General features: G+C 41.0%; 1 protein-coding gene across 1 annotated transcript; it reads left to right on the top strand.

Annotated features, from left to right (window-relative positions):
- The first annotated feature begins 19 nt into the window (after nt 1-19).
- Nucleotides 20-18,941, top strand: dctn3 (dynactin 3 (p22)). Its single transcript, XM_070868002.1, has 7 exons — nt 20-145; nt 6,841-6,925; nt 12,237-12,323; nt 13,720-13,803; nt 14,135-14,193; nt 14,482-14,541; nt 15,550-18,941. The coding sequence occupies exons 1-7, from the start codon at nt 56-58 to the stop codon at nt 15,637-15,639; spliced, it is 555 nt and encodes a 184-aa protein (XP_070724103.1). The 5' UTR covers nt 20-55; the 3' UTR covers nt 15,640-18,941.
- Nucleotides 18,942-21,440: the final 2,499 nt, after the last annotated feature.

Here is a 21,440-nt window from a genome sequence, read left to right as displayed (position 1 = left end):
TCCCTGACGCCATTTCCTGCGCGACCGTAAGGGCGGGGCGGAAGTGACAGTAACGATGGCGGAGCTGAAGAAACTGCAGAATCGGTTGGAGAAGCTCGAGACGCGGCTATATGGGGAGAGACCGAGACCAAGACCGGCCGGCCAGGTACCGGGGGAGAGGGAAGGAGATGGCGGAGGTACCGGGGGAAGAGACAGAGCAACAGACAGACACAGACACAGACACAGACGTGGGGTGGGGAACAAACAGACACCGGGGGAGAGGGAAACCGGCCGGGGGCGGGGAGGCTGAGGCAGGTAGACCAGGTAGAGGGGCAGAGGGAGGCTGAAGACAGGTTGGCCGGCCGGTCGGCCAGGTACCTGAGGAGAGGGAGACAGGCCGGGTACGGGGGACAAGGAGGTTGAGGCAGGCAAACGAGGTACAGAGGGAGACAGGCCGGGCAATAATGGTGGAAGAGGGATGTACCTGTCAGGCAAACCAGGTACAGGGGACGAGGGGCTGGTAGGCAAGCAGAGGGAGCCCGGCCAAAGGGGGAAACATGTAGGGAGAGGGCAGTGGAGCTGGAACTATGTCTGTTTTTCAAGTAGGCAACACTGTTATTGTGAAGTTGGTCAGGTCTGTTGGAGTGAGCAATGAACTGTTGTTTACTCCTGGGGTTCAGTGAAATCATCAGCTGCTCCAGTTCATTTTTTACCATGAGTGCTGGTATATTGAGTTATATATTTGAATGGCTGATAGTTGCATGTTGATTAAAATTGTTTTGTAGCTCTGAACCTTTCTATTTTGCCTATTTGGGGGTAAAGGGTAGCTATTCAGAGTTGCAGAAGGTGGGAAGTGGAACCATTGTTTACAATTTGTATTAATTTAAATTTGGAATCAAACAATTTCTAAATTTGCAAATGACACAATTGGGAGGGATATTCAATACTGAGGAGGACTGCAACAAATTATAAGACATTAATAAACTTGCCAAATGGACATATAATTGGTAAATTAATTTCAACGCAGTTAAGTGTGAGATATTACATTTTGGTAAGAAAAAAGATCATATTATTTGGAAAATAAGAATCTAAATGGGATAGGGGAGCAACGGGATGTGGGAGTACAAATGCACAAATAAATAAATGTTGTGATGCAGGTCAGTAAGGCCATAACAAAAGCAAATCAAGCACTTGGGTTTATTGCTCGAAGGATAAAATTGAAAAGTAGAGAAGTTATGCTAAACTTGTATCAAACCTTGGTTAGACTACACTTGGATTACTGCGTGCCGTTCTGGTCACCATATTATACAAAGGATATAGAGGCACTGGAGAGGGTGCAGAGAAGATTTACAAGGATGATACCAGAACTGTGGGCTTATAGCTATCAGGACAGAATGAACAGACCGTATCTCTATTCTCTTAAAGTGAAGGCTGAGGGGTGCCCTAATAGAGGTCTTTAAAATTATGAAAGGTTTTGAAAGAGTAGATAGAGAGAGAATGTTTTCACTTGTCGGGAAGAGCTAAACTAGAGGCCGTCAATATAAGATAGTCACCAAGAAATCAAATAGGGAATTCAACAACAACTTGAATTTACGTAGTGCATTTAACATAGTAAAATGTCCCAAGACACTTCACAGGAGTGTTGTAAGACAAAACAAATAAATTTGACACTGAGCCACGTAAGAAATTACAGCAGATGACCAAAAGCTTGGTCAAAGAGGTAAGTTTTAAGGAATGTCTTAAAGGAAGTAGAGAGGTTTCATCATCATCCTTGGAATCGAGGAAGACTTGCTTCCACTCTTAAAATGAGTCCTTAGGTGGCTGAACAGTCCAAAACGAGAGCCACAGTCCCTGTGACAGGTGGGACAGATAGTTGTTGAGGGTAATGGAGGGTGGGACAGATTTGCCACACGCTCTTTCTGCTGCCTGCGCTTGATTTCTGCATGCTCTAGGTGCTCAGCACCCTCCCAGATTCACTTCCTCCACTTAGGGTGGTCTTTGGCCAGGGTCCCATGTGTCAGTGGGGATGTTGCACTTTATCAGGGAGGCTTGGAGGGTGTCCTTGTAATGTTTCCTCTGCCCACCTTTGGCTCGTTTGCCGAGAAGGAGTTCCGATTAGAGCACTTGCTTTGGGAGTCTCGTATCTGGCATGCGGACAATGTGGCCTGCCCAGCGGAGCTGATCAAGTGTGGTCAGTGTTTCAATGCTGGGGATGTTGGCCTGGTCGAGGACGCTAACTTTGGTGCGTCTGTCCTCCCAGGGGATTTGTAGGATCTTGCGGAGACATCGTTGGTGGTATTTCTCCAATGACTTGAGGTGTCTATTGTATATGGTCCATGTGTCTGAGCCATACAGGAGGGCAGGTATTATTACAGCCTTGTAGACCATGACCTTGGTGGCAGATTTGAGGGCCTGGTCTTCGAACACTTTTTTTTCCCTCAGGTAGTCGAAGGCTGCACTGGCGGGGGTGTTGAATCTCGTCATCAATGTCTGCTCTTGTTGATAAGAGACTCCTGTTGTCCAGGGCCTCTCCGTGGATCTTGATGACTGGGGGGCAGTGCTGTGTGGCAAGGACCGGCTGGTGGAGGACCTTAATCATCCTTAATGGATCCATTGCAGACCCAATCTATGTACAGACCGGGGTCAAACAGGACTGCGTCATCGCCCCAACCCTTTTCTCAATCTTCCTCGCTGCCGTGCTCCACCTCACAGTCAACAAGCTTCCCGCTGGAGTGGAACTAAACTACAGAACCAGTGGGAACCTGTTCAGCCTTCGCCATCTCCAGGCCAGGTCCAAGACCACCCCAACCTCTGTCGTCGAGCTACAGTACGTGGACGACGCCTGCATCTGTGCACATAGTCAACGTATTTACTGAGATGTATGAAAGAGAGGTTTAGAGAGGGTATTGTAGAGTTTGAGGTCCAGGTAGGCATGGCCACCAATGGTTGAACGATTATAATCAGGGATGCTCAAGAGGGCAGAATTTGAGGAGCACAGATATCTTTGGAGGGGGATTGTGAGACTGATGGAGATTGCAGAGATAGGGAGGGGCGAGGCCATGGAGGGATTTGTAAAACAGGATGAGAATTTTGAAATCGAGGCGTTGCTTAACCGGCAGCCAGTGCCGGTCAGTGAGCATAGGGGAAGAAACATTTTACGCAGTGAGTGATAATGTTGAACTTGCTACCACGGAGTAGTTAAGGTGAATATTACAGATGCATTTAAAGGAAAGCTAGATAAGCATATGAGGGAGAAGGGAATAGAGGATTATGCTGACAGTTGGATGAGAGGAGGTTAGTGGAGCATAAATGTCTACATGGACTAGTTGGGCTGGATGGCCTGTTTCTGTACTATATATTCCATGTTACCAACTGAACCTAGTTGCCACACTATTGTCAGGATCGGAGTGCTGAACCTGTAACGGACTAGTCAGGTAGTGGTTAGACATTTGACCTTTTGTATGTTTAAATTGATGCCAAACTCTCAAAATAAACATTTTAAACTAAGACCACAATCAATGATAAATTCCATATATAGCAACAATAAAATCCAGCAGTTTTAATATTAATTTATACCAAGTTAAGGATTAATAAAATTGCTCTAGGTTTTTTTTTGTCAGGCTCTGCTGCTCCTTGTTAGTACAGAGAACTTGCTATTTATAGTACTAGTTGCTTCTGCTGGTTTACCAGCTACAGTCTTCTCCTGGTGTACTCTTGTGGCTGTGGTTTGTTTGCTGTGGACTATCTAAGTATTATGGAGTGTGTAAACAAGGATGCGCGCTTCCACAAACTATGGTTCTGTTTCCCACAAATGTCTCTTTGCCATTTTTAGGATCTAATATCCACTTGATGTTGCACTTGTGCTGGCATCCATTCCCTTCTTCTGTTGACTATTCTGACAACAGCTTAATGTTTTTCAAAGTTCTTTGGCACTTTTATTATAGAAGCGGACCGTAGAATGGTACAGGACAGAAGGAGGCCATTCGACCTGTAGCTTGTTTGGATTATTTCCCAGCCTCGCTTTCAGACCGTGGCTAGTTGTAGCAAGGATTATCTTCGTTCATCTGCTAAATCATCTTTTACAATATCCAGTACCACTTATAAATTGTTCCAATCAAGAAGTTATGTAAGGGTGTGCTAGACATGAGTGCTTTTGTTATGTGTCCCTGCTGTTTTAAGTGTTTGTTTATATAGTTAGAGGCTGCAGCACAGAAACTTTGTAATACTTAATAAGGAAAAAAGGATAATGTAACTCCAAATATGAAGCCTAAGACATTTTAGATGGCTCCTGAAATAGATTGTAAATATTGTGGGAAATGTGAGCTCAGAAATAAATAGCCTGTCATACTTGGAAATGTGTTATACATATAGAATGGAACAACTTCTCAATTATGTTTCCAAAATCTCAATCGCCTTGACTATTACTCTGTTTTCTTTGGAATATAAACAGATTAAAATGATGAAAGTCAGCCAAGATAAAAGCTCATTTACACAGCATGGTACTCCAAATGAGGCATTAGTAGCCAATCCATTATATAAGTCATGGGAATTCTAATATTTACACAATAATGCGTTTTATAAGAAATAGGAGCAGGAGTAGGCCATTTGGCCCCTCGAGCCAGCTCTGCCATTCAATAAGATCATGACTGATCTGATCATGGGCTCAGCTCCACTTCCCTGCCTGCTCCCATAACCCTTTATTCCCTTATTGCTAAAAAAAATCTGTCTATCTCCACCTTAAATATATTCAATGACCCAGCCTCCACAGCTCTCTGAGGCAGAGAATTCCAGATTTACAACCCTCATAAGAAATTCCTCCTCATCTCGGTTCTAAATGGGTGACCCCTTATTTTTATGCCCCCTAATTCTAGTTTCCCCCACGAGTGGAAACATCCTCTCTGCATTTACCTTGTTGAGCCCCCTCAGTATCTTATATATTTCAATAAGATCACACCTCATTCTTCTAAACTCCAATGAGTACAGTCCCAACCTGCTCAACCTTTCTTCATTAGTCAACCCCTTCATTTCAGGAATCAACCTTTTCTGAATTGCCTCTAATGTAAGTATATCCCTCAAATAAGGAGATCACATCTTTGCACAGTACTCTAGATGTGGTCTCATTAATACCCTCGCCGAGGTATGCATCAGGATATCCACATTTGATTTCAAGGCAGAGAAGCTAGCAGTCAGAAACAGAAGAAAGTAACCAATAAATCCAATAGGGAATTCATAAGACATTTCTCTACCCAAAGAGTGGTAGGAATATGGAACGCACAAACAAGGAGTAGTTGAGGCGAATAGCATAGAAATTCATCTAGCTTTGCATTTAATACAAAGCTAGATAAGCACAAGAGGGAGAAAGAAATAGAATGATATACTGATTGGGTTAGATGAAGAGGAGGGATGGGAGGAGGCTCGAGTGGAGCATAAACGCCAGCGTAGACCAGTTGGGCCAAATCGAGCACTATTGCTTCATCAGGATCTTGGTCCCGATTGTTTAATATGTTGTGTTTATAGATTTCATAAGACTTTTCAATGTAAAATGGTTCTAACTTGCAAAGAAAAGTTTCTACATCACTCTTGTGCTCATCTTTCTCAAATTGAAGGCCACCAAGTATTTTCAGTGCCTCTTTGTCCATTGGCAAGTTAGTATAGCAGTTCTGATATTTTATGGATGCTTATAGAGACTTAATGCAATACCAGAATTTTTTTAATTCTCTTAAAGCTTTTCCAATTGCCTGCTGAATTACCTGCAATCACTAGTTTGGCTGGAAAAGCACATTTTGAATAACAGATTTACGGATCCATACAATGGCTACATTAGTGGTGCTTTTATCTTTTTCGCACAAATTTTTAGATAGATTAGAATATTGTAAATTTAAAAAGGTGCCTTCAGTTAACTGTGATCTTAAGTTTCTTGTCTTTGTTGTGAAAAGGCAATACATAAATATTGCCTAGTGACATTTTTGTCTATATGGACTGACTTAGTAAGCCATTTTCCTGGAGATAATTCGTTTTCCAATTTCCTGTTTGTCTGTTGAAGGACTTGCATTCCATTCTGTTAAAAATTCTGAAAAAAGTAAAGATTTTGTTTAACTTGTTTGCAGATCACTTGCAGTCTCTAGTGGACAAAGCTAAGTATTGCAGCTTTGAGATTAAATGTATTTTTCAATTTATGATCTTTTAAGCACTCATGCATGTTAAACCAATATGCCTACACAAAATATCAATTCCAGAGGAGGAAATTAAATGCATGAGATTGAGAGACCATTTATGGATCACTGTACAGCACTATTTGGAGGACTATATTCTGTGAACTTTTGAGTTTCAAGATTAATGAAATGAAAAGGAGGATAAGATATATTTTGATATTATCAAAAAAGGACTACAGTAATTTTATTTTTTTAAAAAAGGGAACTTCAATGAACTAGTTTTTTTTCTGAGATTGGATTGAAGAGCTCTGTTATTTTCAGAGCCAGTATAAGTCTCTTTTTTTTCTGTAGCTTACTAATGGAATGTATGAACAAAATAATATAAGAATAGGGATGTTAAATGTGTGCCAACTAGAACATAAGAAATAGGAGCAGGAGTAGGCCATAAAGGCCCCGTGAGCCTGCTCTGCCATTCAATAAGATCATAGCTGATCATCTTCCTCAACTTCACTTTCCCACCCTTTCCCCATAACCCCTTGATTCCCTTAGTGATCTAAGTACAATTGGGGAGGGGGAGAAGGCGAATCAGTTTTGGGCAAGCATCAGTTTTGGCTTTTGACTAAAATACAGGAAGGGTCCAGATTTAATGGTACTGTTAACCAAGATTTACTGTGTGCTCATTCATCCATTGTGCTGCATTGTTTTCTAGTTTGCAGATGGTGTTGTAAAAGTCCAGGCCTCGTTGGGTAATATTTCCAGCAAAAGAGAAAGGATAAAAACTTTGTATAGGAAAAGTAAGTACAAACTACTCTGTTTGAAACAAGATTGAGTTATATATTGCATATATTTTAAAATTTACATTTCATTGATGTTTATCTTGGCTACAAACTTTTTTTTGAAGCGTTTTCATCCTTCATTTTGAAATCCCAGATTTTATGCTAGGAAAATATTAGTAGATCCACTTTTTTCAATGTAATTTTTTTTAGAAGCTAAGATGAAAAGCAATGCTACACTGCAGGACTGCACCTACAAGTTTGAATAAAGTAAATGAAAAAAATGAGATAAATCAAGAAATAGAGAAAACAGGATAAATCAGGAAGTAGCAATCAAGTTTAGGTTTAAAAGCCTGGTGGTAGTGTAAAAACAACAATTTATATTTATATCGTGCCTTTAACGTAGTGAAATGTCCCAAGACGCTTCACAGGAGTATTATGAGACAAAAAATTGGAGACCGAGCCACATGAGGAGAAATTAGGGCAGGTGACCAAACGCTTGGTCAAAGAGGTAGGTTTTAAGGAGCGTCTTGAAAGTGGTGGAGAGGTTTAGGTAGGGAATTCCAGAGCTTGGGGCCTAGGCAACAGAAAGCACGTCCACCAATGGTTGAGTGATCATAATCAAGGATTCTCGAGGGCAGAATTAAGAGATGCAGACATCTCGGGCAGGGGTTGTGCGGCTGGAGGAAATTGCAGAGATAGGCGGGACGAGGCCATGGAGGGATTTGAAAACGAGGATGAGAATTTTGAAATCGAGGCGTTGCTTAACTGGGAGCCAATGTAGGCCAGCAAGCACAGGGGTGAGCGGGACTTAGTGCGAGTTAGGACACAGGCTGCCGAGATTTGGATGACAAGTTTACGTAGGGTAGAATTTGGGAGGCCAGCCAGGAGTGTGTTGGAGTAGTCAAGTCTAGAGATAACAAAGGCATGGATGAGGGCTTCAGCAGCGGATGAGCTGCAGCAAGGGCGGAGACGGGCGATGTTAAGGAGGTGGAAATAGTCGGTCTTAGTTATACTATGGATATGTGGTCGAAAGCTCATTTCGGGGTTAACTATGACACCAAGGTTGTGAACAATCTGGTTCAGCCTCAGACAGAAGTTGGGGAAAGAGATAGAGTCGGTGTCTAGGGAATGGTGTTTGTGGCGGGGACTGAAAACAATGGCTTCAGAACAAAAGACAGAAAGGTAAGGAGTTCCCTAGTTTGGAGATCCTGGGAAAAGTGAATTAGAATAGGAGTCTGTGCAGTAGTTATTTTAATATAGTGAAAATGCTGGGAGGAGGAAGCGTGTGTGAAATGGCATGAAAGAAAAGTTTTGGAGGAACACTAACCATTGTCGAGTCAATAAAGCAGAGAGATCGCAGATCAGAGTTGAAAGAGGAATGACTTATTGGACAAGCTTTTCGTGATTGGATATTCATTTCTTCAGACATGAGAGCAGTCTAGACCAGTTTTGGGCTTTATAGAGAGCTGCGTGTTTTTGAGGGTAAAAGAGACTGAACTGTTGGTGGCAGCTTTCGTAGTGAAGGAGATGCTGCAGATCGGTTTACGGTCAGGGCATAGTACAGCTAAGAACTATAGATTAAGAAGGGCTATGGTTGGCATCATCAAAGTTAAGATGTGGCTACTGTTGGTTAGCCTTGCAAGAGATGCGAAGAAACTATCTTTGCAGAGTTGATGCACAATTTTTCATTGTCCCATTGAAGAGATCAAGATGTAGGGTTTCAGCCATTCAACTGCAAGAGTCCTGAGCATTGTGTGCACTAAAAGCATGATTTGCAGAAATCTCATGTAGAATAAAATTAACTGCAAAGGGCAGATCGGGTTGAAGAAGGAGCTCAATCACCAACAGTTATTAGATTCAACTTGATCAACCAAACCAAAGTTACCAAAAATGTAATGCTAGTTCTGGATTTCAACTGGATTTGCAGAGGACTTGAATCGGATAGATTGGATAACCCTACTAGGAAGGGACATTGCCAACACAGAAGAAAAATAGAATACCTTTACAATCACCAATAACAAAATGAAGCCATCTTAGCAGTAAGCGGGCCATTAAGAACTGCAATGGGCTCTTGAAGGATTCCTTAGGGCAGATTCAGGTGGGAACTGCAGATACAGTGAGGTTTTAAATGACTATTTTGCTTCAGTACAGTAGACAATGCTCTGTTAATGCATTGTGCTGTTGACTCTGAAGTTGTGTCAAAGTGGATGCAGATTTAGTTCTACATAGCATTCGGGCTTTCGATTAGGCTGTTGGTCTGACAGCACTCTCCCAAGGGTGCTCAAATGAAATGAGAGCTGTGCTCATTGAGGCTCTTTCTCATATATTTAACAGCTCCCTATGGTCAGGGATCCTCAATGACTAGAGGGAGGCCCATGAGCCAAATCCAAAAAGGGTGACAAGTCATAACCAGGAAATGATGGGCCCATTCGCTTGACTTCGGTTATAGGCAAGCTGCTAGAATGGATCATTAGTGATACTCTGTATGACCACCTGGACAGAGAAGGGGTTATTAGAGTCTCTCAACATGCAAAGGCGATTTAGATAGGTTGAGTGAGTGGGCAAACACATGGCAGATGCCGTATAACGTGGATAAATGTGAAGTTATCCACTTTGGTAGGAAAAACATAAGGACAAAGTATTATTTAAATGGTTATGGCTTGGGAAGTGTCGATGTACAGAGGGACCTAGGTGTCCTTGCACACCAGTCATTGAAAGCAAACATGCAGGTGCAGCAAGCAGTTAGGAAGGCAAATGGTATGTTGGCCTTCATTGCAAGAGGATTTGAGTACAGGAGTAAGGATGTCTTACGACAGTTATACAGGGCCTTGGTGAGACCGCACCTGGAGTATTGTGTGCCATTTTGGTCTCCTTACCTAAGAAAGGATATACTTGCCATAGAGGGAGTGCAGTGAAGGTTCACCAGACTGATTCCTGGGATGGCAGGACTGTTGTATGAGGAGAGATTGGGTCGACTAGGCCTGTATTCACTAGAGTTTAGAAGAATGAGAGGGGATCTCATTGAAACGTATAAAATTCTGACTGGGTTGGATAGACTCGATGTGGGGAGGATGTTTCCCCTAGGAAAGTCTAGGAAAAAGGGGTCACAGTCTCAGGATACGGGGTAGGAAATTTAGGACCGAGATGAGGAGAAATTTTTTCACTGAGGGTGGGGGTGAACCTGTGGAATTGTCTACCACAGAAGGCTGTGTAAGCCAAGTCACTGAATATATTTAAGAGGGAGATAGATTTCTAGAAACAAAAGGCATCAAGGGGTATGGTGAAAAAACAGGAATATGGTGTTGAGATAGAGGATCAGCCATGATATTGAATGGCGGTGCAGACTCGAAAGGCCGAATGGCCTACTACTGCTCCTATTTTCTATGTTTCAACATGGCTTCTAGCAAAGGTGGTCATGTCTTACCAACCTGGTGGATTTTTTTTGAACTTACTCGGTTGGTGGATGTGGGTAGTCCAGTTGATGGCGTATAACAGGATTTTTAAAAAGCTTTTGCCAAGGTGCTACACAATTAGCTGTTACATTTGGTAATATCCTGTGAAAAATCTGAACTGCTTTAAAAGTGACCTTTTCAGTTCCCACCCTGGTTTACATTATGTGCTTAGCACGCCAATGTTGTCTTGGGTGGGCCAGATGTAGAACAACAATTTGCCTTAAAATAATCTTTGGGTTACCAATTTTTATTGTACAATGTATCTTACAGCTTTTACATTGTACCACAGTTGTTCAGGTTGTGGTGTAACAATTTGAATGGCTTTGTTTTTATGAAGTTTGGGGATCTCATTTTCATATTTTGACATGTACATTATAAATTGATTTTACTCAATTTGATGGATTTTATTTTCAAGACATTTTGCATGCACGTTGGTACAGGATTAATTGAGAGAGAAAAAACTGCTGTGATACAGTTTAGGTCTACATATAGCATGCTATTTCTGGTCTGAAAAGTCTCGAGGGGCTGAATGGCCTACTCTGGTCACTTAATAATTGTGTAGTATCCTTTGTTCATCAAAGGCAAATGAAGTTTGAGTTTTAGGTCATGATCTGCAACCAAAAGAGTGACCCATCAACAGCACCCTATTGCCTCCTGTAAAATAATGCTTATGCGAAACCTTGGCCAATCACCTGTCACTGTGCAATGGCAATTTGGGGGTCTTTGTAGATTTGATCATCATCATAGTCAGTCCCTCGGAATCAAGGAAGACTTGCTTCCACTCTTAGCATGAGTTCTTAGGTGGCTGTACAGTCCAATACGAGAACAACAGTCTCTGTCACAGGTGGGACAGATAGTCATTGAGGGAAAGGGTGGGTGGGACTGGTTTGCCGCACGCTCCTTCCACTGCCAGCGCTTGATTTCTGCATGCTCTCGGCAACGATACTCGAGGAGCTCAGCGCTCCCCTGAATACACTTTCTCCACTTAGGGCCGTCTATGGCCAGGGACTCCCAGGTGTCAGTGGGAATGTTGCATTTTATCAGGGAGGCTTTGAGGGTGTCCTTGTAATGTTTCCTCTGGCCACCTTTGGTTTGTTTGCCATGGCCGAGTTCCGAGTAGAGCGCTTGCTTTGGGAGTCTCATGTCTGGCATGCGGACTATGTGGCCTGCCCAGCGGAACTGATTGAGTGTGGTCAGTGCTTCAATGCTGGGGATGTTGGCCTGGACGTTTGTGCATCTGTCCTCCCAGGGGATTTGCAGGATCTTGCGTAGACATCGCTGGTAGTATTGCTCCAGCGACTTGAGGTGTCTACTGTACATGGTCCACGTCTCTGAGCCATACAGGAGGGCGGGTATTATTACGGCCCTGTAGGCCATGAGCTTGGTGCCAGTTTTGAAGGACTGGTCTTCAAACACTCTTTTCCTCAGGCGGCCGAAGGCTGCACTGGCGCACTGGAGGCGGTGTTGGATCTCATCGTCAATGCCTGCTCTTGTTGATAAGAGGCTTCCGAGATAGGGGAAGTTGTCCACATTGTCCAGGGCCACGCCGTGGATCTTGATGTCTGGGGGACAATGCTGTGCAGCGAGGACAGGCTGGTGGAGGACCTTTGTCTTACTAATGTTTAGCGTAAGGCCCATGCTTTCATATGCCTTGGTAAATACGTTGACTGTGTCCTGGAGTTCAGCCTCTGTGTGTGTGTGTGTGTGTGTGTGTGTGTGTGTGTGTGTGTGTGAAAAAAAAATGGCCATTTGTTTCTGGAAACCAATTTAAACAGTTTGTTACAACTTACTGTGGAAGATGTTATGTTCATTTTTTTACATGTTTTACATGTTATATAAGAATTTTAACTAGTTTTGTATAATTTCTACATTTTCAGTTGATGATCTGATAAAGTACTTGGACCCTCAGTACATAGACAGAATTGCTATCCCAGATGCCATGAAAATAGAGTTCATTCTAGCAGGTAAGGTTCAATGATTAAGTCAGGAAAGTTAAACATTTATTGAGGTAAGTAGAAATAATATTTGTGATATTTAGTAGATCTTTTCCATCTGGAGTTAAAATCCTGGTGATGGATTCAAAATTCAAATCACTGCATACTGGAGAGATGTAAAGGTTGAAGGTATATTTTGGGAGGAGAAATGGGTACAGAAAGAAAATGTTTTTAATAAATGCATTTAAAATAAAATGGCTGAAGGTGTAAACCTGTAAATACCTTGTTTAACCACCAGTGGGCTCATCCCCTGGAGTCCCAAGGGATCCCATAATCCCTTGGGAGCACCGGTACTTAAGGAGGCCTCATAGGCTGGAGAGGCAATCTGGAGACCTGTAATAAAAGACTACGGTCACACTTTGAGCTCATGGTCTCTGGTCTGACTCTTTATTCATATACAACAGAAGGTACTTCACAAATCCCTCATGATCACTCGCAAACTTTACTTTCATAAGTAAAAATTTGTGTATTTGAGTTGAATTTAAAATAATTTCTAACAAATTATCATTTGAACCTTCAAATTCACAACATCAAAGTAATAAATAGGAAAGTTTCTACGTAAATAATGTACTGCAGTCTTACTGTAACAAACCTGTTGAGGGATATAAACTGTTCATTATAGGACTTTCGTGTCACTATTACTGCACTTGTGGCTCTATATTCAGCAAATACGGTACGCAGCCTGCACCAGGATCACAGTGAACCAGTAAGATTCACTCAGCAACCTATACTCGATCATCGAAAGCATAGTCACAACAATTTGTCAGTGGACTTTACTCGCGAGGCTTTGTACTTGTGATGTGGCAGGGACTGGCTGAGTGTTTAGCCACAATATTACCTCCCTTGCTTAAAATAAGTCATATCTGCTGAGATTTCAGTTGTAGTCGGAGAACTAACTAATTGTATAAAAGTTCATTATCCCCTTCAATTCCACTGCCAGATGCTGGGGTGAGTTCAATCAGTAAAATTGAAAGGGTCAGTGAACTGATAAGTAATTGTGGTAGTCAGTGCTGCAAGTACAAATGAAAACTTTGAGGGATAATAGCATATATTCATTCCACCTGATTGCACTCACTAAAGGAGTGCACTACAGCAAGGGTATATAATGTATTGTAACATTTCAACAACTTAGCTACTTAATATTAAACCAAAATTGTTCTATTTGAAAATTGCATTCTAGTCATAGTACAGTTCCAGTGACCATTATGAATGAAATCTAGATTTCCTGGCTTCTATCCAAATGATGGCATGTTTACAATTGTGAAATTATTCATTTAGCATTTTATCCTGTGAGCCCAAATGTGTGTAAATTGTGGAGTATATGAGAGAAACTTCATTAGCTCTGCTTTTTTTTGTTAAATTATAGAGGAGCAATTCATCCATTCCCAAGTGCGTCTTTTAGAAACTGTGAAAAAACAGCAGCCGTGTCTCGAGAGTGAGTCCATTAAAGGCAAGTACGAGTAATTACCAGAAAATGAATCTCTCAAAACTTTCCTTAATCCTTTCCCCTCAATCTTTTTCATCACTACTGCCTTATTTATCCAGACTGTGCTTCTAATTTTCTTGCACTTTACTGTCTCCTGCATATTAGTTTTTACTGAAAGCCACAAATTAAGGATGTGAAGAGGACAATTACCAGACACTCCTCACCGTGACCCCACCCCCTCATTTCCACCCCCTCCTTTCCTGTGAATATTTTGGGGTAAAATCCATGAATATTACAAGATATAATCATGCCATATATTATAGAAAAATCTAACTTGCTGCTTGTATTTTTGCAGCTGTTCCAAACTATTCCTCAAAGGTGCAAGCACTGACCCAGGTTCAAATTGAGGAACAGGTACTGTATGCACTGCTAATATTTCACATTTTTCTAATTGCTTTTGTTGCAGGGAATGAGTTTTAGTTAGTGATCCGAGTCTAATTAAAATATAAACTCTGTTCTGATATGTACTGTTTTTCAATTCGTAATTGAATTTTTTTGAAGGAATAGTATAAATGCAATCAAATTGTAGGTAAAATGATCTGCCAGTTCTTTAATCATTTGTATTGATCACTATTTCTCAGTGTAGATATGATTTTTTTAAATTCTCTATCCAACCTTTTTATTTCCCATGTTTTTATGTAGGATCAATGTAATGCAATCACAGAAGAGGTAACCAAGATGCTAGATGAATATAACAAAATGGTATCCTTTGGTTTCTAACATTTAAAAAAAAATATATATATGGTCCCTCGGATTGTGTTACCTATATGGAATTCTTGTTAATTCAGCACAGTAGCCTTAACCCCCTCGGTATACAGTTTGAAGGAGACTTGCCTGCCCCCTTTATGAGCAACTCGTGTGGCGGCTGGGGTTGAGTTGGGGAAGAAAAGGTTTTCTTTTAGACCTGAACCTGGCTTGTAACCTTGCATTTCTTGCATTTGAGACAATCGGACTCCATTCCTTTTGTCTCACTAGTTTGAGTCAGTTTTGGATTCTAATAAGAGATTGATCATGCATTGTTTAATATTTAGATTGACATATTAGTGTTTTAAAAAAAGATTTTGCCTTAAATTATCTCAGAATTCCACAATGCTGAAATTCTTTCCTTTTGACCTAACTCCAAATTTCTCTGTGTGGTGTTTTTTTAACTTTTTAACCCAGCACTTGGAACTAATCTGGACAACAATGAATTAATTTGGAGATAAAACTGTGTGTCTCATCAATGAAATATATTTCTAGACAGTTGTGGATATATATTTCTATGATTCTGTTAAAGGAGGGCAGTTGGGATTAGAATAGGTACCTCTGGTGGGAAATGATAGGCAGGATTCTTTGTGGACTGAAATTTCAATACTTTTTTCAACTGCTTTTGCAGGTCAACAGACACATGACAAAATGAAAGGTGCACTTGAGCATGTCCACCTTTTGGGCCAATGTCACTTCGTGTTTCACCAAAGGCAGCATCTTTAATAATCAGTCCCTTAGGCAAACTTCAATGCCAAATTGTAGTTAGCATATTTCTATGTTTTGATGCAATTTTGATGTGCTGCTGAAGCGTATGAAGAATAAGTGAGGAACTTTTTTAAAAAATCATTGTTTATTGAATGTAGTTTAATCCATATTTTGAGTTAACACTTGAAATTTATAATTAAATACTTTCCTTTCAGGATTCTGTAGCTACCTTTTATACACCTTAACTGTGCCCCTCAGATTTTGCTCCTTTCAAAGCAGTTTGTTCAATGGGAAGAAATGCTAACCAAGCTTGAAGCTGCAAAGCAAATAAAGCCACTCGCTGACTAATACCACATGGGAGGATCAAAATGTTACATGGAAGTGGAGCAATGCATTCTTTTTTGCTATCTATGTAGTATTGTATATGTAATTAGTAATATTGAAAAATACTATTGTTTGAACATGTATTCCTGCAATGATATATTTTAAAATCACCTGCTGTAATAGAACTAGTATTGTGATGGTAATCAGAGTGGTAGGATGATTGTCCTAGTAATTCTGAGTGTATCACATTTGTAGGTTTACATTATAATATTTAAAACTTAAACTGACCATAATGTAATTTTATTCATCTTTGAAAGAACTGATTACTCATATTTGCCGATTATTGCCTTCCTTTTGCAGCATTTAAAAACCGGGTGATTTGCGCAGCTATGATGCAAGGGTTTTTTTGTGCAACCTATGTAACATAGATAATTTTTTGCAATTTACTATGTCAATGGATTAATTGTAAAGAGGATTGTATATACGTATACTAAATCCTTATCTGTTTTGTGCATTACTGTGGTGATTGATATGTATTAACAATACCCTGCATAACTACAGTGTATGGGTGAGGCCACACCTAGAGTACTGCGTGCAGTTTTGGTCTCATTTAAGGAAGGATATACTTGCATTGGAGGCTGCTCAGAGAAGGTTCATTAGGTTGATTCTGACGATGAGGGGGTTGACTTATGAAGGTAGGTTGGGCCTATACTCATTTGAGTTCAGAAGAATGAGAGGTGATCTTACCAAAACATAAGATAATGAGGGGGCTTGACAAGGTTGATGCAGAGAGGATATTTCCACTCATAGGGGAAACTAAAACTAGGGGGCATAGTCTCAGTTTTAAATGGGTGGCCCCTTATTCTGAGATGAGGAGAAATTTCTTCTGAGGGTTGTAAATCTGTGGTTTTCTCTGCCCCAGATTGCTGTGGAGGCTGAGTCATTGAATATATTTAAGATGGAGATAGATTTTTGTGCGATAAGGGAGTAAAGGGTTATGGGGAATGGGCAGGGAAATGGAGCTGAGTCCATGATCAGACCAGCCATGATATTGAATGGCGGAGCAGACTCGAGAGTTCAAATGCGTACTCCTGCTCTTATTTCTTATGTTATTAAGCAGCACTTCTGCCAGACTCTCGTCAGTGGATAGCATGATTATTGTGGCCAGCTGGGATCATCATAAATCTAAGTGGTAAAATTGCACTGTTTTCAACAAGTGAATTCAGTCTTGTCAGCAAAACCAGAAACTGTTGTAAATGCACATCAGGTCAGCCAGTATCTAAAAGGGGTTGCTGTTCTGGCTACAATCCCTCATTAATCCCTAATCCTTCATGTGCATGGACAGGCTGGTTGAAGCCCCTTGGTTGAACTGACTGATAGAGGTAAAACAGCAGGTAGAGCTCAAAAAATTAAATATGTTAACTATGCTACACTAACTTGTACAGAGACAATATTATCAATTGGGTTGTAGGAGCTATAGCTGCATAAATCATTAAAATAACCATACAAGTTAAGAGCATAAGGAATGCAAACTAAGTACTAGGCTTCACTTCTAGAGGAATAGAATACAAGGCAGAAGATGTTCCATTTATGTAGAAGCTTGGTTAGACCATACTGATTACAGTGCATTTCTGGTATCTCTACTACAAAAAAGATATTGAAGCACTGGAGAAAGTGCAGAAATGATTTATAAGGATGTTACCAGAATTGAATACGTAACTGAGTAAGAGGAGACTGATATGGGTCTTTAAAATTATGAAGGGGTTTCATAGGATGGATGTGGAGACACTGTTTTCATTTTTGGGTGAGAACAAGGGGAGATAAATACAAGATAGCCATTAACAGATCCACTAAAGAATTTAGGAGAAAATTCTTTACATGAGATTGGTGCGAATGTGGCACTTGCTGCCGTATGCAATGGTTGAAATAGATAGCTTTGGCACAGTTGCCGTCATGCTTCATGCATACATAAAGGAGAAGGGAGTAGAGAGCTATGGGAAGAAATAATTAGTGGGAGAGACACGTGTGCAGTATAAACACTAGTGTAGATCAGTTGGACCAAATGCCTTATTTCTGTGCTGTAGATTCTATGAAATCTAAATATAATGGTATGGGCAGGGGCAATGAACAAAAGTCACAGTGCAGTCCCTACCAGTTGTATAACATGAAAGGGTCCTATTTTGTAGTAGGATTTGGGCTGAGCACATTGGCACGAGAATGCATCAAATGCTTCCTCTTAAACTAATTTTGAGCAAAATTAACAAGTCACTTGGATATAGTAAGAAAGGGTCTTGCTTTGAATTAGCCACTAGATTGGGCATTGTCCATTCCCATGGGGATATATCATCAGGTACCTCTCCTTACAAGGAGGAGGACCGAGTAAATCGGAGCGGTTTGAAAGTAATCTGCATCCGATATTCCCAGGCAGTTTCCCATTTGAGTGCTAACTCGCCCTGACCTGGCTCAGATTTTGAGATCCGATTAGCCATTTGCCAAGTAGTAGTCATAGGCTAATATGAAACGGTCCTATTTTAAAGTAGGCCTGTGGAAATAGTGAAGTTAACCTAAACCCACTAGCATACATCGTGTTTCCCTTTAGGAGGGCAGAACCATTATAAGCTAATTAAGGAGTTATGATCCTTATAACCTAGTTGTAAATGAAATAAACTAAATATAAAATAACAATCAAATCAGCATTAAAAATTCCATGTAATTCCCAATGGTCGTGGAGGTATGACTAACTTCTGGTTACAGAAGATGGCCCAACTCCACTGCGATGCATTGTCTCCTCTTGCAGTGCTGCTATCACGAGAGTTCTAGGCAGTAAAGGGAAGCCCTATGAAGCACCCACTGAGTTAGCATATGGTACTTTTCAGATCACGTGCACACACGCCAAAGAATAGGTAAAGGCCAGCTGATCCATTGAGCCTGTCCTATATGGATGTGGTGCAACTTCTGCACACCATCACTCCCATCCCCTCCCAGCCAAGCAGCCATGGAATCTTCTAAGAGAAGCAAAATAAAAGAGAAAAAAACTGGATCCAGAGCGAGATTAGGAATTCTTGGGGCTCTGGGCATTCCTTTGAACCCGCTGCTTAATTATCTCTCTCTTTCCCACCCTCCTCCCTGCCCCATCCATTAAAACACAAAATATAATAAAATGCATGAAGAAATATTCAAGGTGCAAAGAAACAATGCCACAGTGGGGCGTTAGTCCCCTAGCAACTGGAGCCTTAGTTAAAATAAACTGTCCCATAATTATTATGGAATTTGTTTTCTGTGGCGAGCACTATTATTTATTAAAGATTCTTATTTTGTAAGAATAATTTGATTCAGTGGCTGCAGTTTTTACGGTGAGTTTTACCTGGGGTCTGTAAGCTGCCCCGAACAAGAATAATTTAGGTGGAAAACTTGAGGAAATTGGTCTCTGATTCGGAATGTGATCAAGCAAGCTGCAGGAGGCTACAGGAGACCACAGTGATACAACACCCCCTCCCGTGATACACCTACTGTCTATATCCGGGAATGTTGGTCACTCTCAAGAACTCGTCCAGCTCACGTCTGAATGCTTGCAGTGAGCCCACACACTACACGTGCCAGCAACTTGTTCCAGAGGTTGCTGCCCTTCCTCTGTCTAACCTAGTTCTATGATTCTTTAACTTGTATCCCCTGGTTCTCCCTCACATGTCTACTTCAAATAGTGTAGCAATTGGACTGAGTCTAATGCTTTCATTAATTTTAAAGATCTGACACTTGAAATCTATGATTTTTCTTGTTAAAAAGCCCCAGTTTTCTGAGTTTGTTATAATTGATAGCCCTTAAATTGTTAACAATATACGGGCTATCCGCTGAACCTTTTCCAAAGCCTCGTGATCACCCACCATCTGAGAGGCCAAAGCTAGACCAAGTATTCCAACTGTAACTCAACCGTGGCCTTATTACAGAGAAAGCATAGTATTTGCTGTTTTACATTTAATTATTCTGCCAATGCATCCTAACACTCGGACCAGAATTTGCGGTCTGTCATGCCACCTTTGAAATGGACGATAGGTTCGGGATTTGCACATTGCGCCAAATCCCGAACTTGCGATCTGTCAAGTTCCGATATGCCAGATGTTCCACACCGATGGGGAAATACTAATTGCCGGCGCAGAGTTGGGCTAATTGTCCACCAACTGCCCAGCAATTACGTATGAACATTTTACGGTGCAGGGTCTGTTTGCACAGTGTAAGGGGATTCCTCCTGACAAATTCAGGTAATTTTAAAAGCTATTTGAAGCCGGAAAAGGAAGCATTTTAGGATTGTGTCCATGAAAAGTATTTTATTTTCCATGAAAAGCTCGGAGGAAGCGGTTACCACATTCAGGTTTAAATTTTTTGCATCCATGAAGCATAAGCTTAAAAAAAATCCATACAGAAAGTGGAGGAAAGGGGGGTGGAAATACTCATCACTAGAGCCTTCTGGGATTTAATGTGCATAAACATCGATTATAAACGAATGAGAGACATTCTGTTACCTGATTGGAGAACCAGCGCAAATGCTCCCAGGTACGCTTCTGCACATGGTGCACCTCTGGGATCTGTGGGCTATTATGCTACCATCTTGAAGGAGGGACCCCATCAGGTAAGTGCATTCTGTTTGGATGCTGGCAGCGTAATCTATAGTTATGCCGGTGACCGCAAAATTCAGGTCTCTATTTGCTTATTACTGATTCATGTGCTGTAAATCCCAAATTCTTCTGCTCAGCAACCTTAAGCATTCAAACCTGTAAGATATATACCCAAGCTGATTTTTAACATGACCTAAAACAACAAAGATGAATTGGGAGGGTCAAATCAGATGAAATGAAAATTGGTGATTATGTGAAAACGTCCTATTTTAAATTGGCCAGTTTAATTGTAGGAGAGCAAGCTTAATCCCACTGGGACAATTAAGTGCCTCCCTTAAAAGCAGCAGCACCACCAGTAAAATTCCATGGAGAGATGACTCAACAAACTAGTTTTCAAAAAAAGCTGTAAGATTAAAGAGTCCTATTTTTGAAGTACATAGCACTTTGTTACATTCTCAGAATGCCTCTGAGCACATGAATTACTTTTGAAGTGCAGTTACTGTTACATGGGCAAAGACATCAAGCAATTTACACACAGCATGGCCCCACACGAAGCAAATTAAATGAATGACTAGCAAATCTGTATTTTGGTGGTATTGGTTGAAGGAGGAATACTGGAAGAACTCCCCTGCACTTCAAATAATGCAATGGAATCTTGAGCTTCTCATCTGAAGAACGACACCTCTAAAAATGCATCACACCCATAATAATGCTCTAGAGTGTCTAGATGTGTGTTAAGTCCTGAAATGAGAATTGAACCCTGTACCACCTGATTTCAAGAGTGCTTCCAACTGAGCCAAGCCTGATATTAGAACAATGGTACTATGAGAAGAACCGCTAAGCAGCATCACTATGACGAAAAACGCATCAGGGTGTCAGAAAATATTACGAGAACATTGATAACTCATTGGCCTGGAATTTGCGCTGTCATTCCGTCTTTGAAACTGACCACAACTTCAGAATTTAACTTGTGCGCAAGCCTATGCGGAAATCCCAAAGTTGCGGTCTGTCAGCAACCACTCTGAAACTGGCTGCATCTTTGCTTCGCGGCTGACTGCAAATATCGGGCCATTTCTATTGATAACTCAAAATCAGAAGTAATATCAGTAAGAGACTGTGAGTTCACAATGTTTACAACAGCTTTACCCTGTGCATAAAGCTTAGATAGTTTGACTGCTTTGAAACTATTTGTCTGGTCTGTGTATTTTCTTAGAT

This window comes from Pristiophorus japonicus, chromosome 2, assembly GCF_044704955.1.
Source record: "Pristiophorus japonicus isolate sPriJap1 chromosome 2, sPriJap1.hap1, whole genome shotgun sequence".
NCBI lineage: Eukaryota > Metazoa > Chordata > Chondrichthyes > Pristiophoridae > Pristiophorus > Pristiophorus japonicus.
This window is presented reverse-complemented; position numbering and strand designations above follow the sequence as displayed.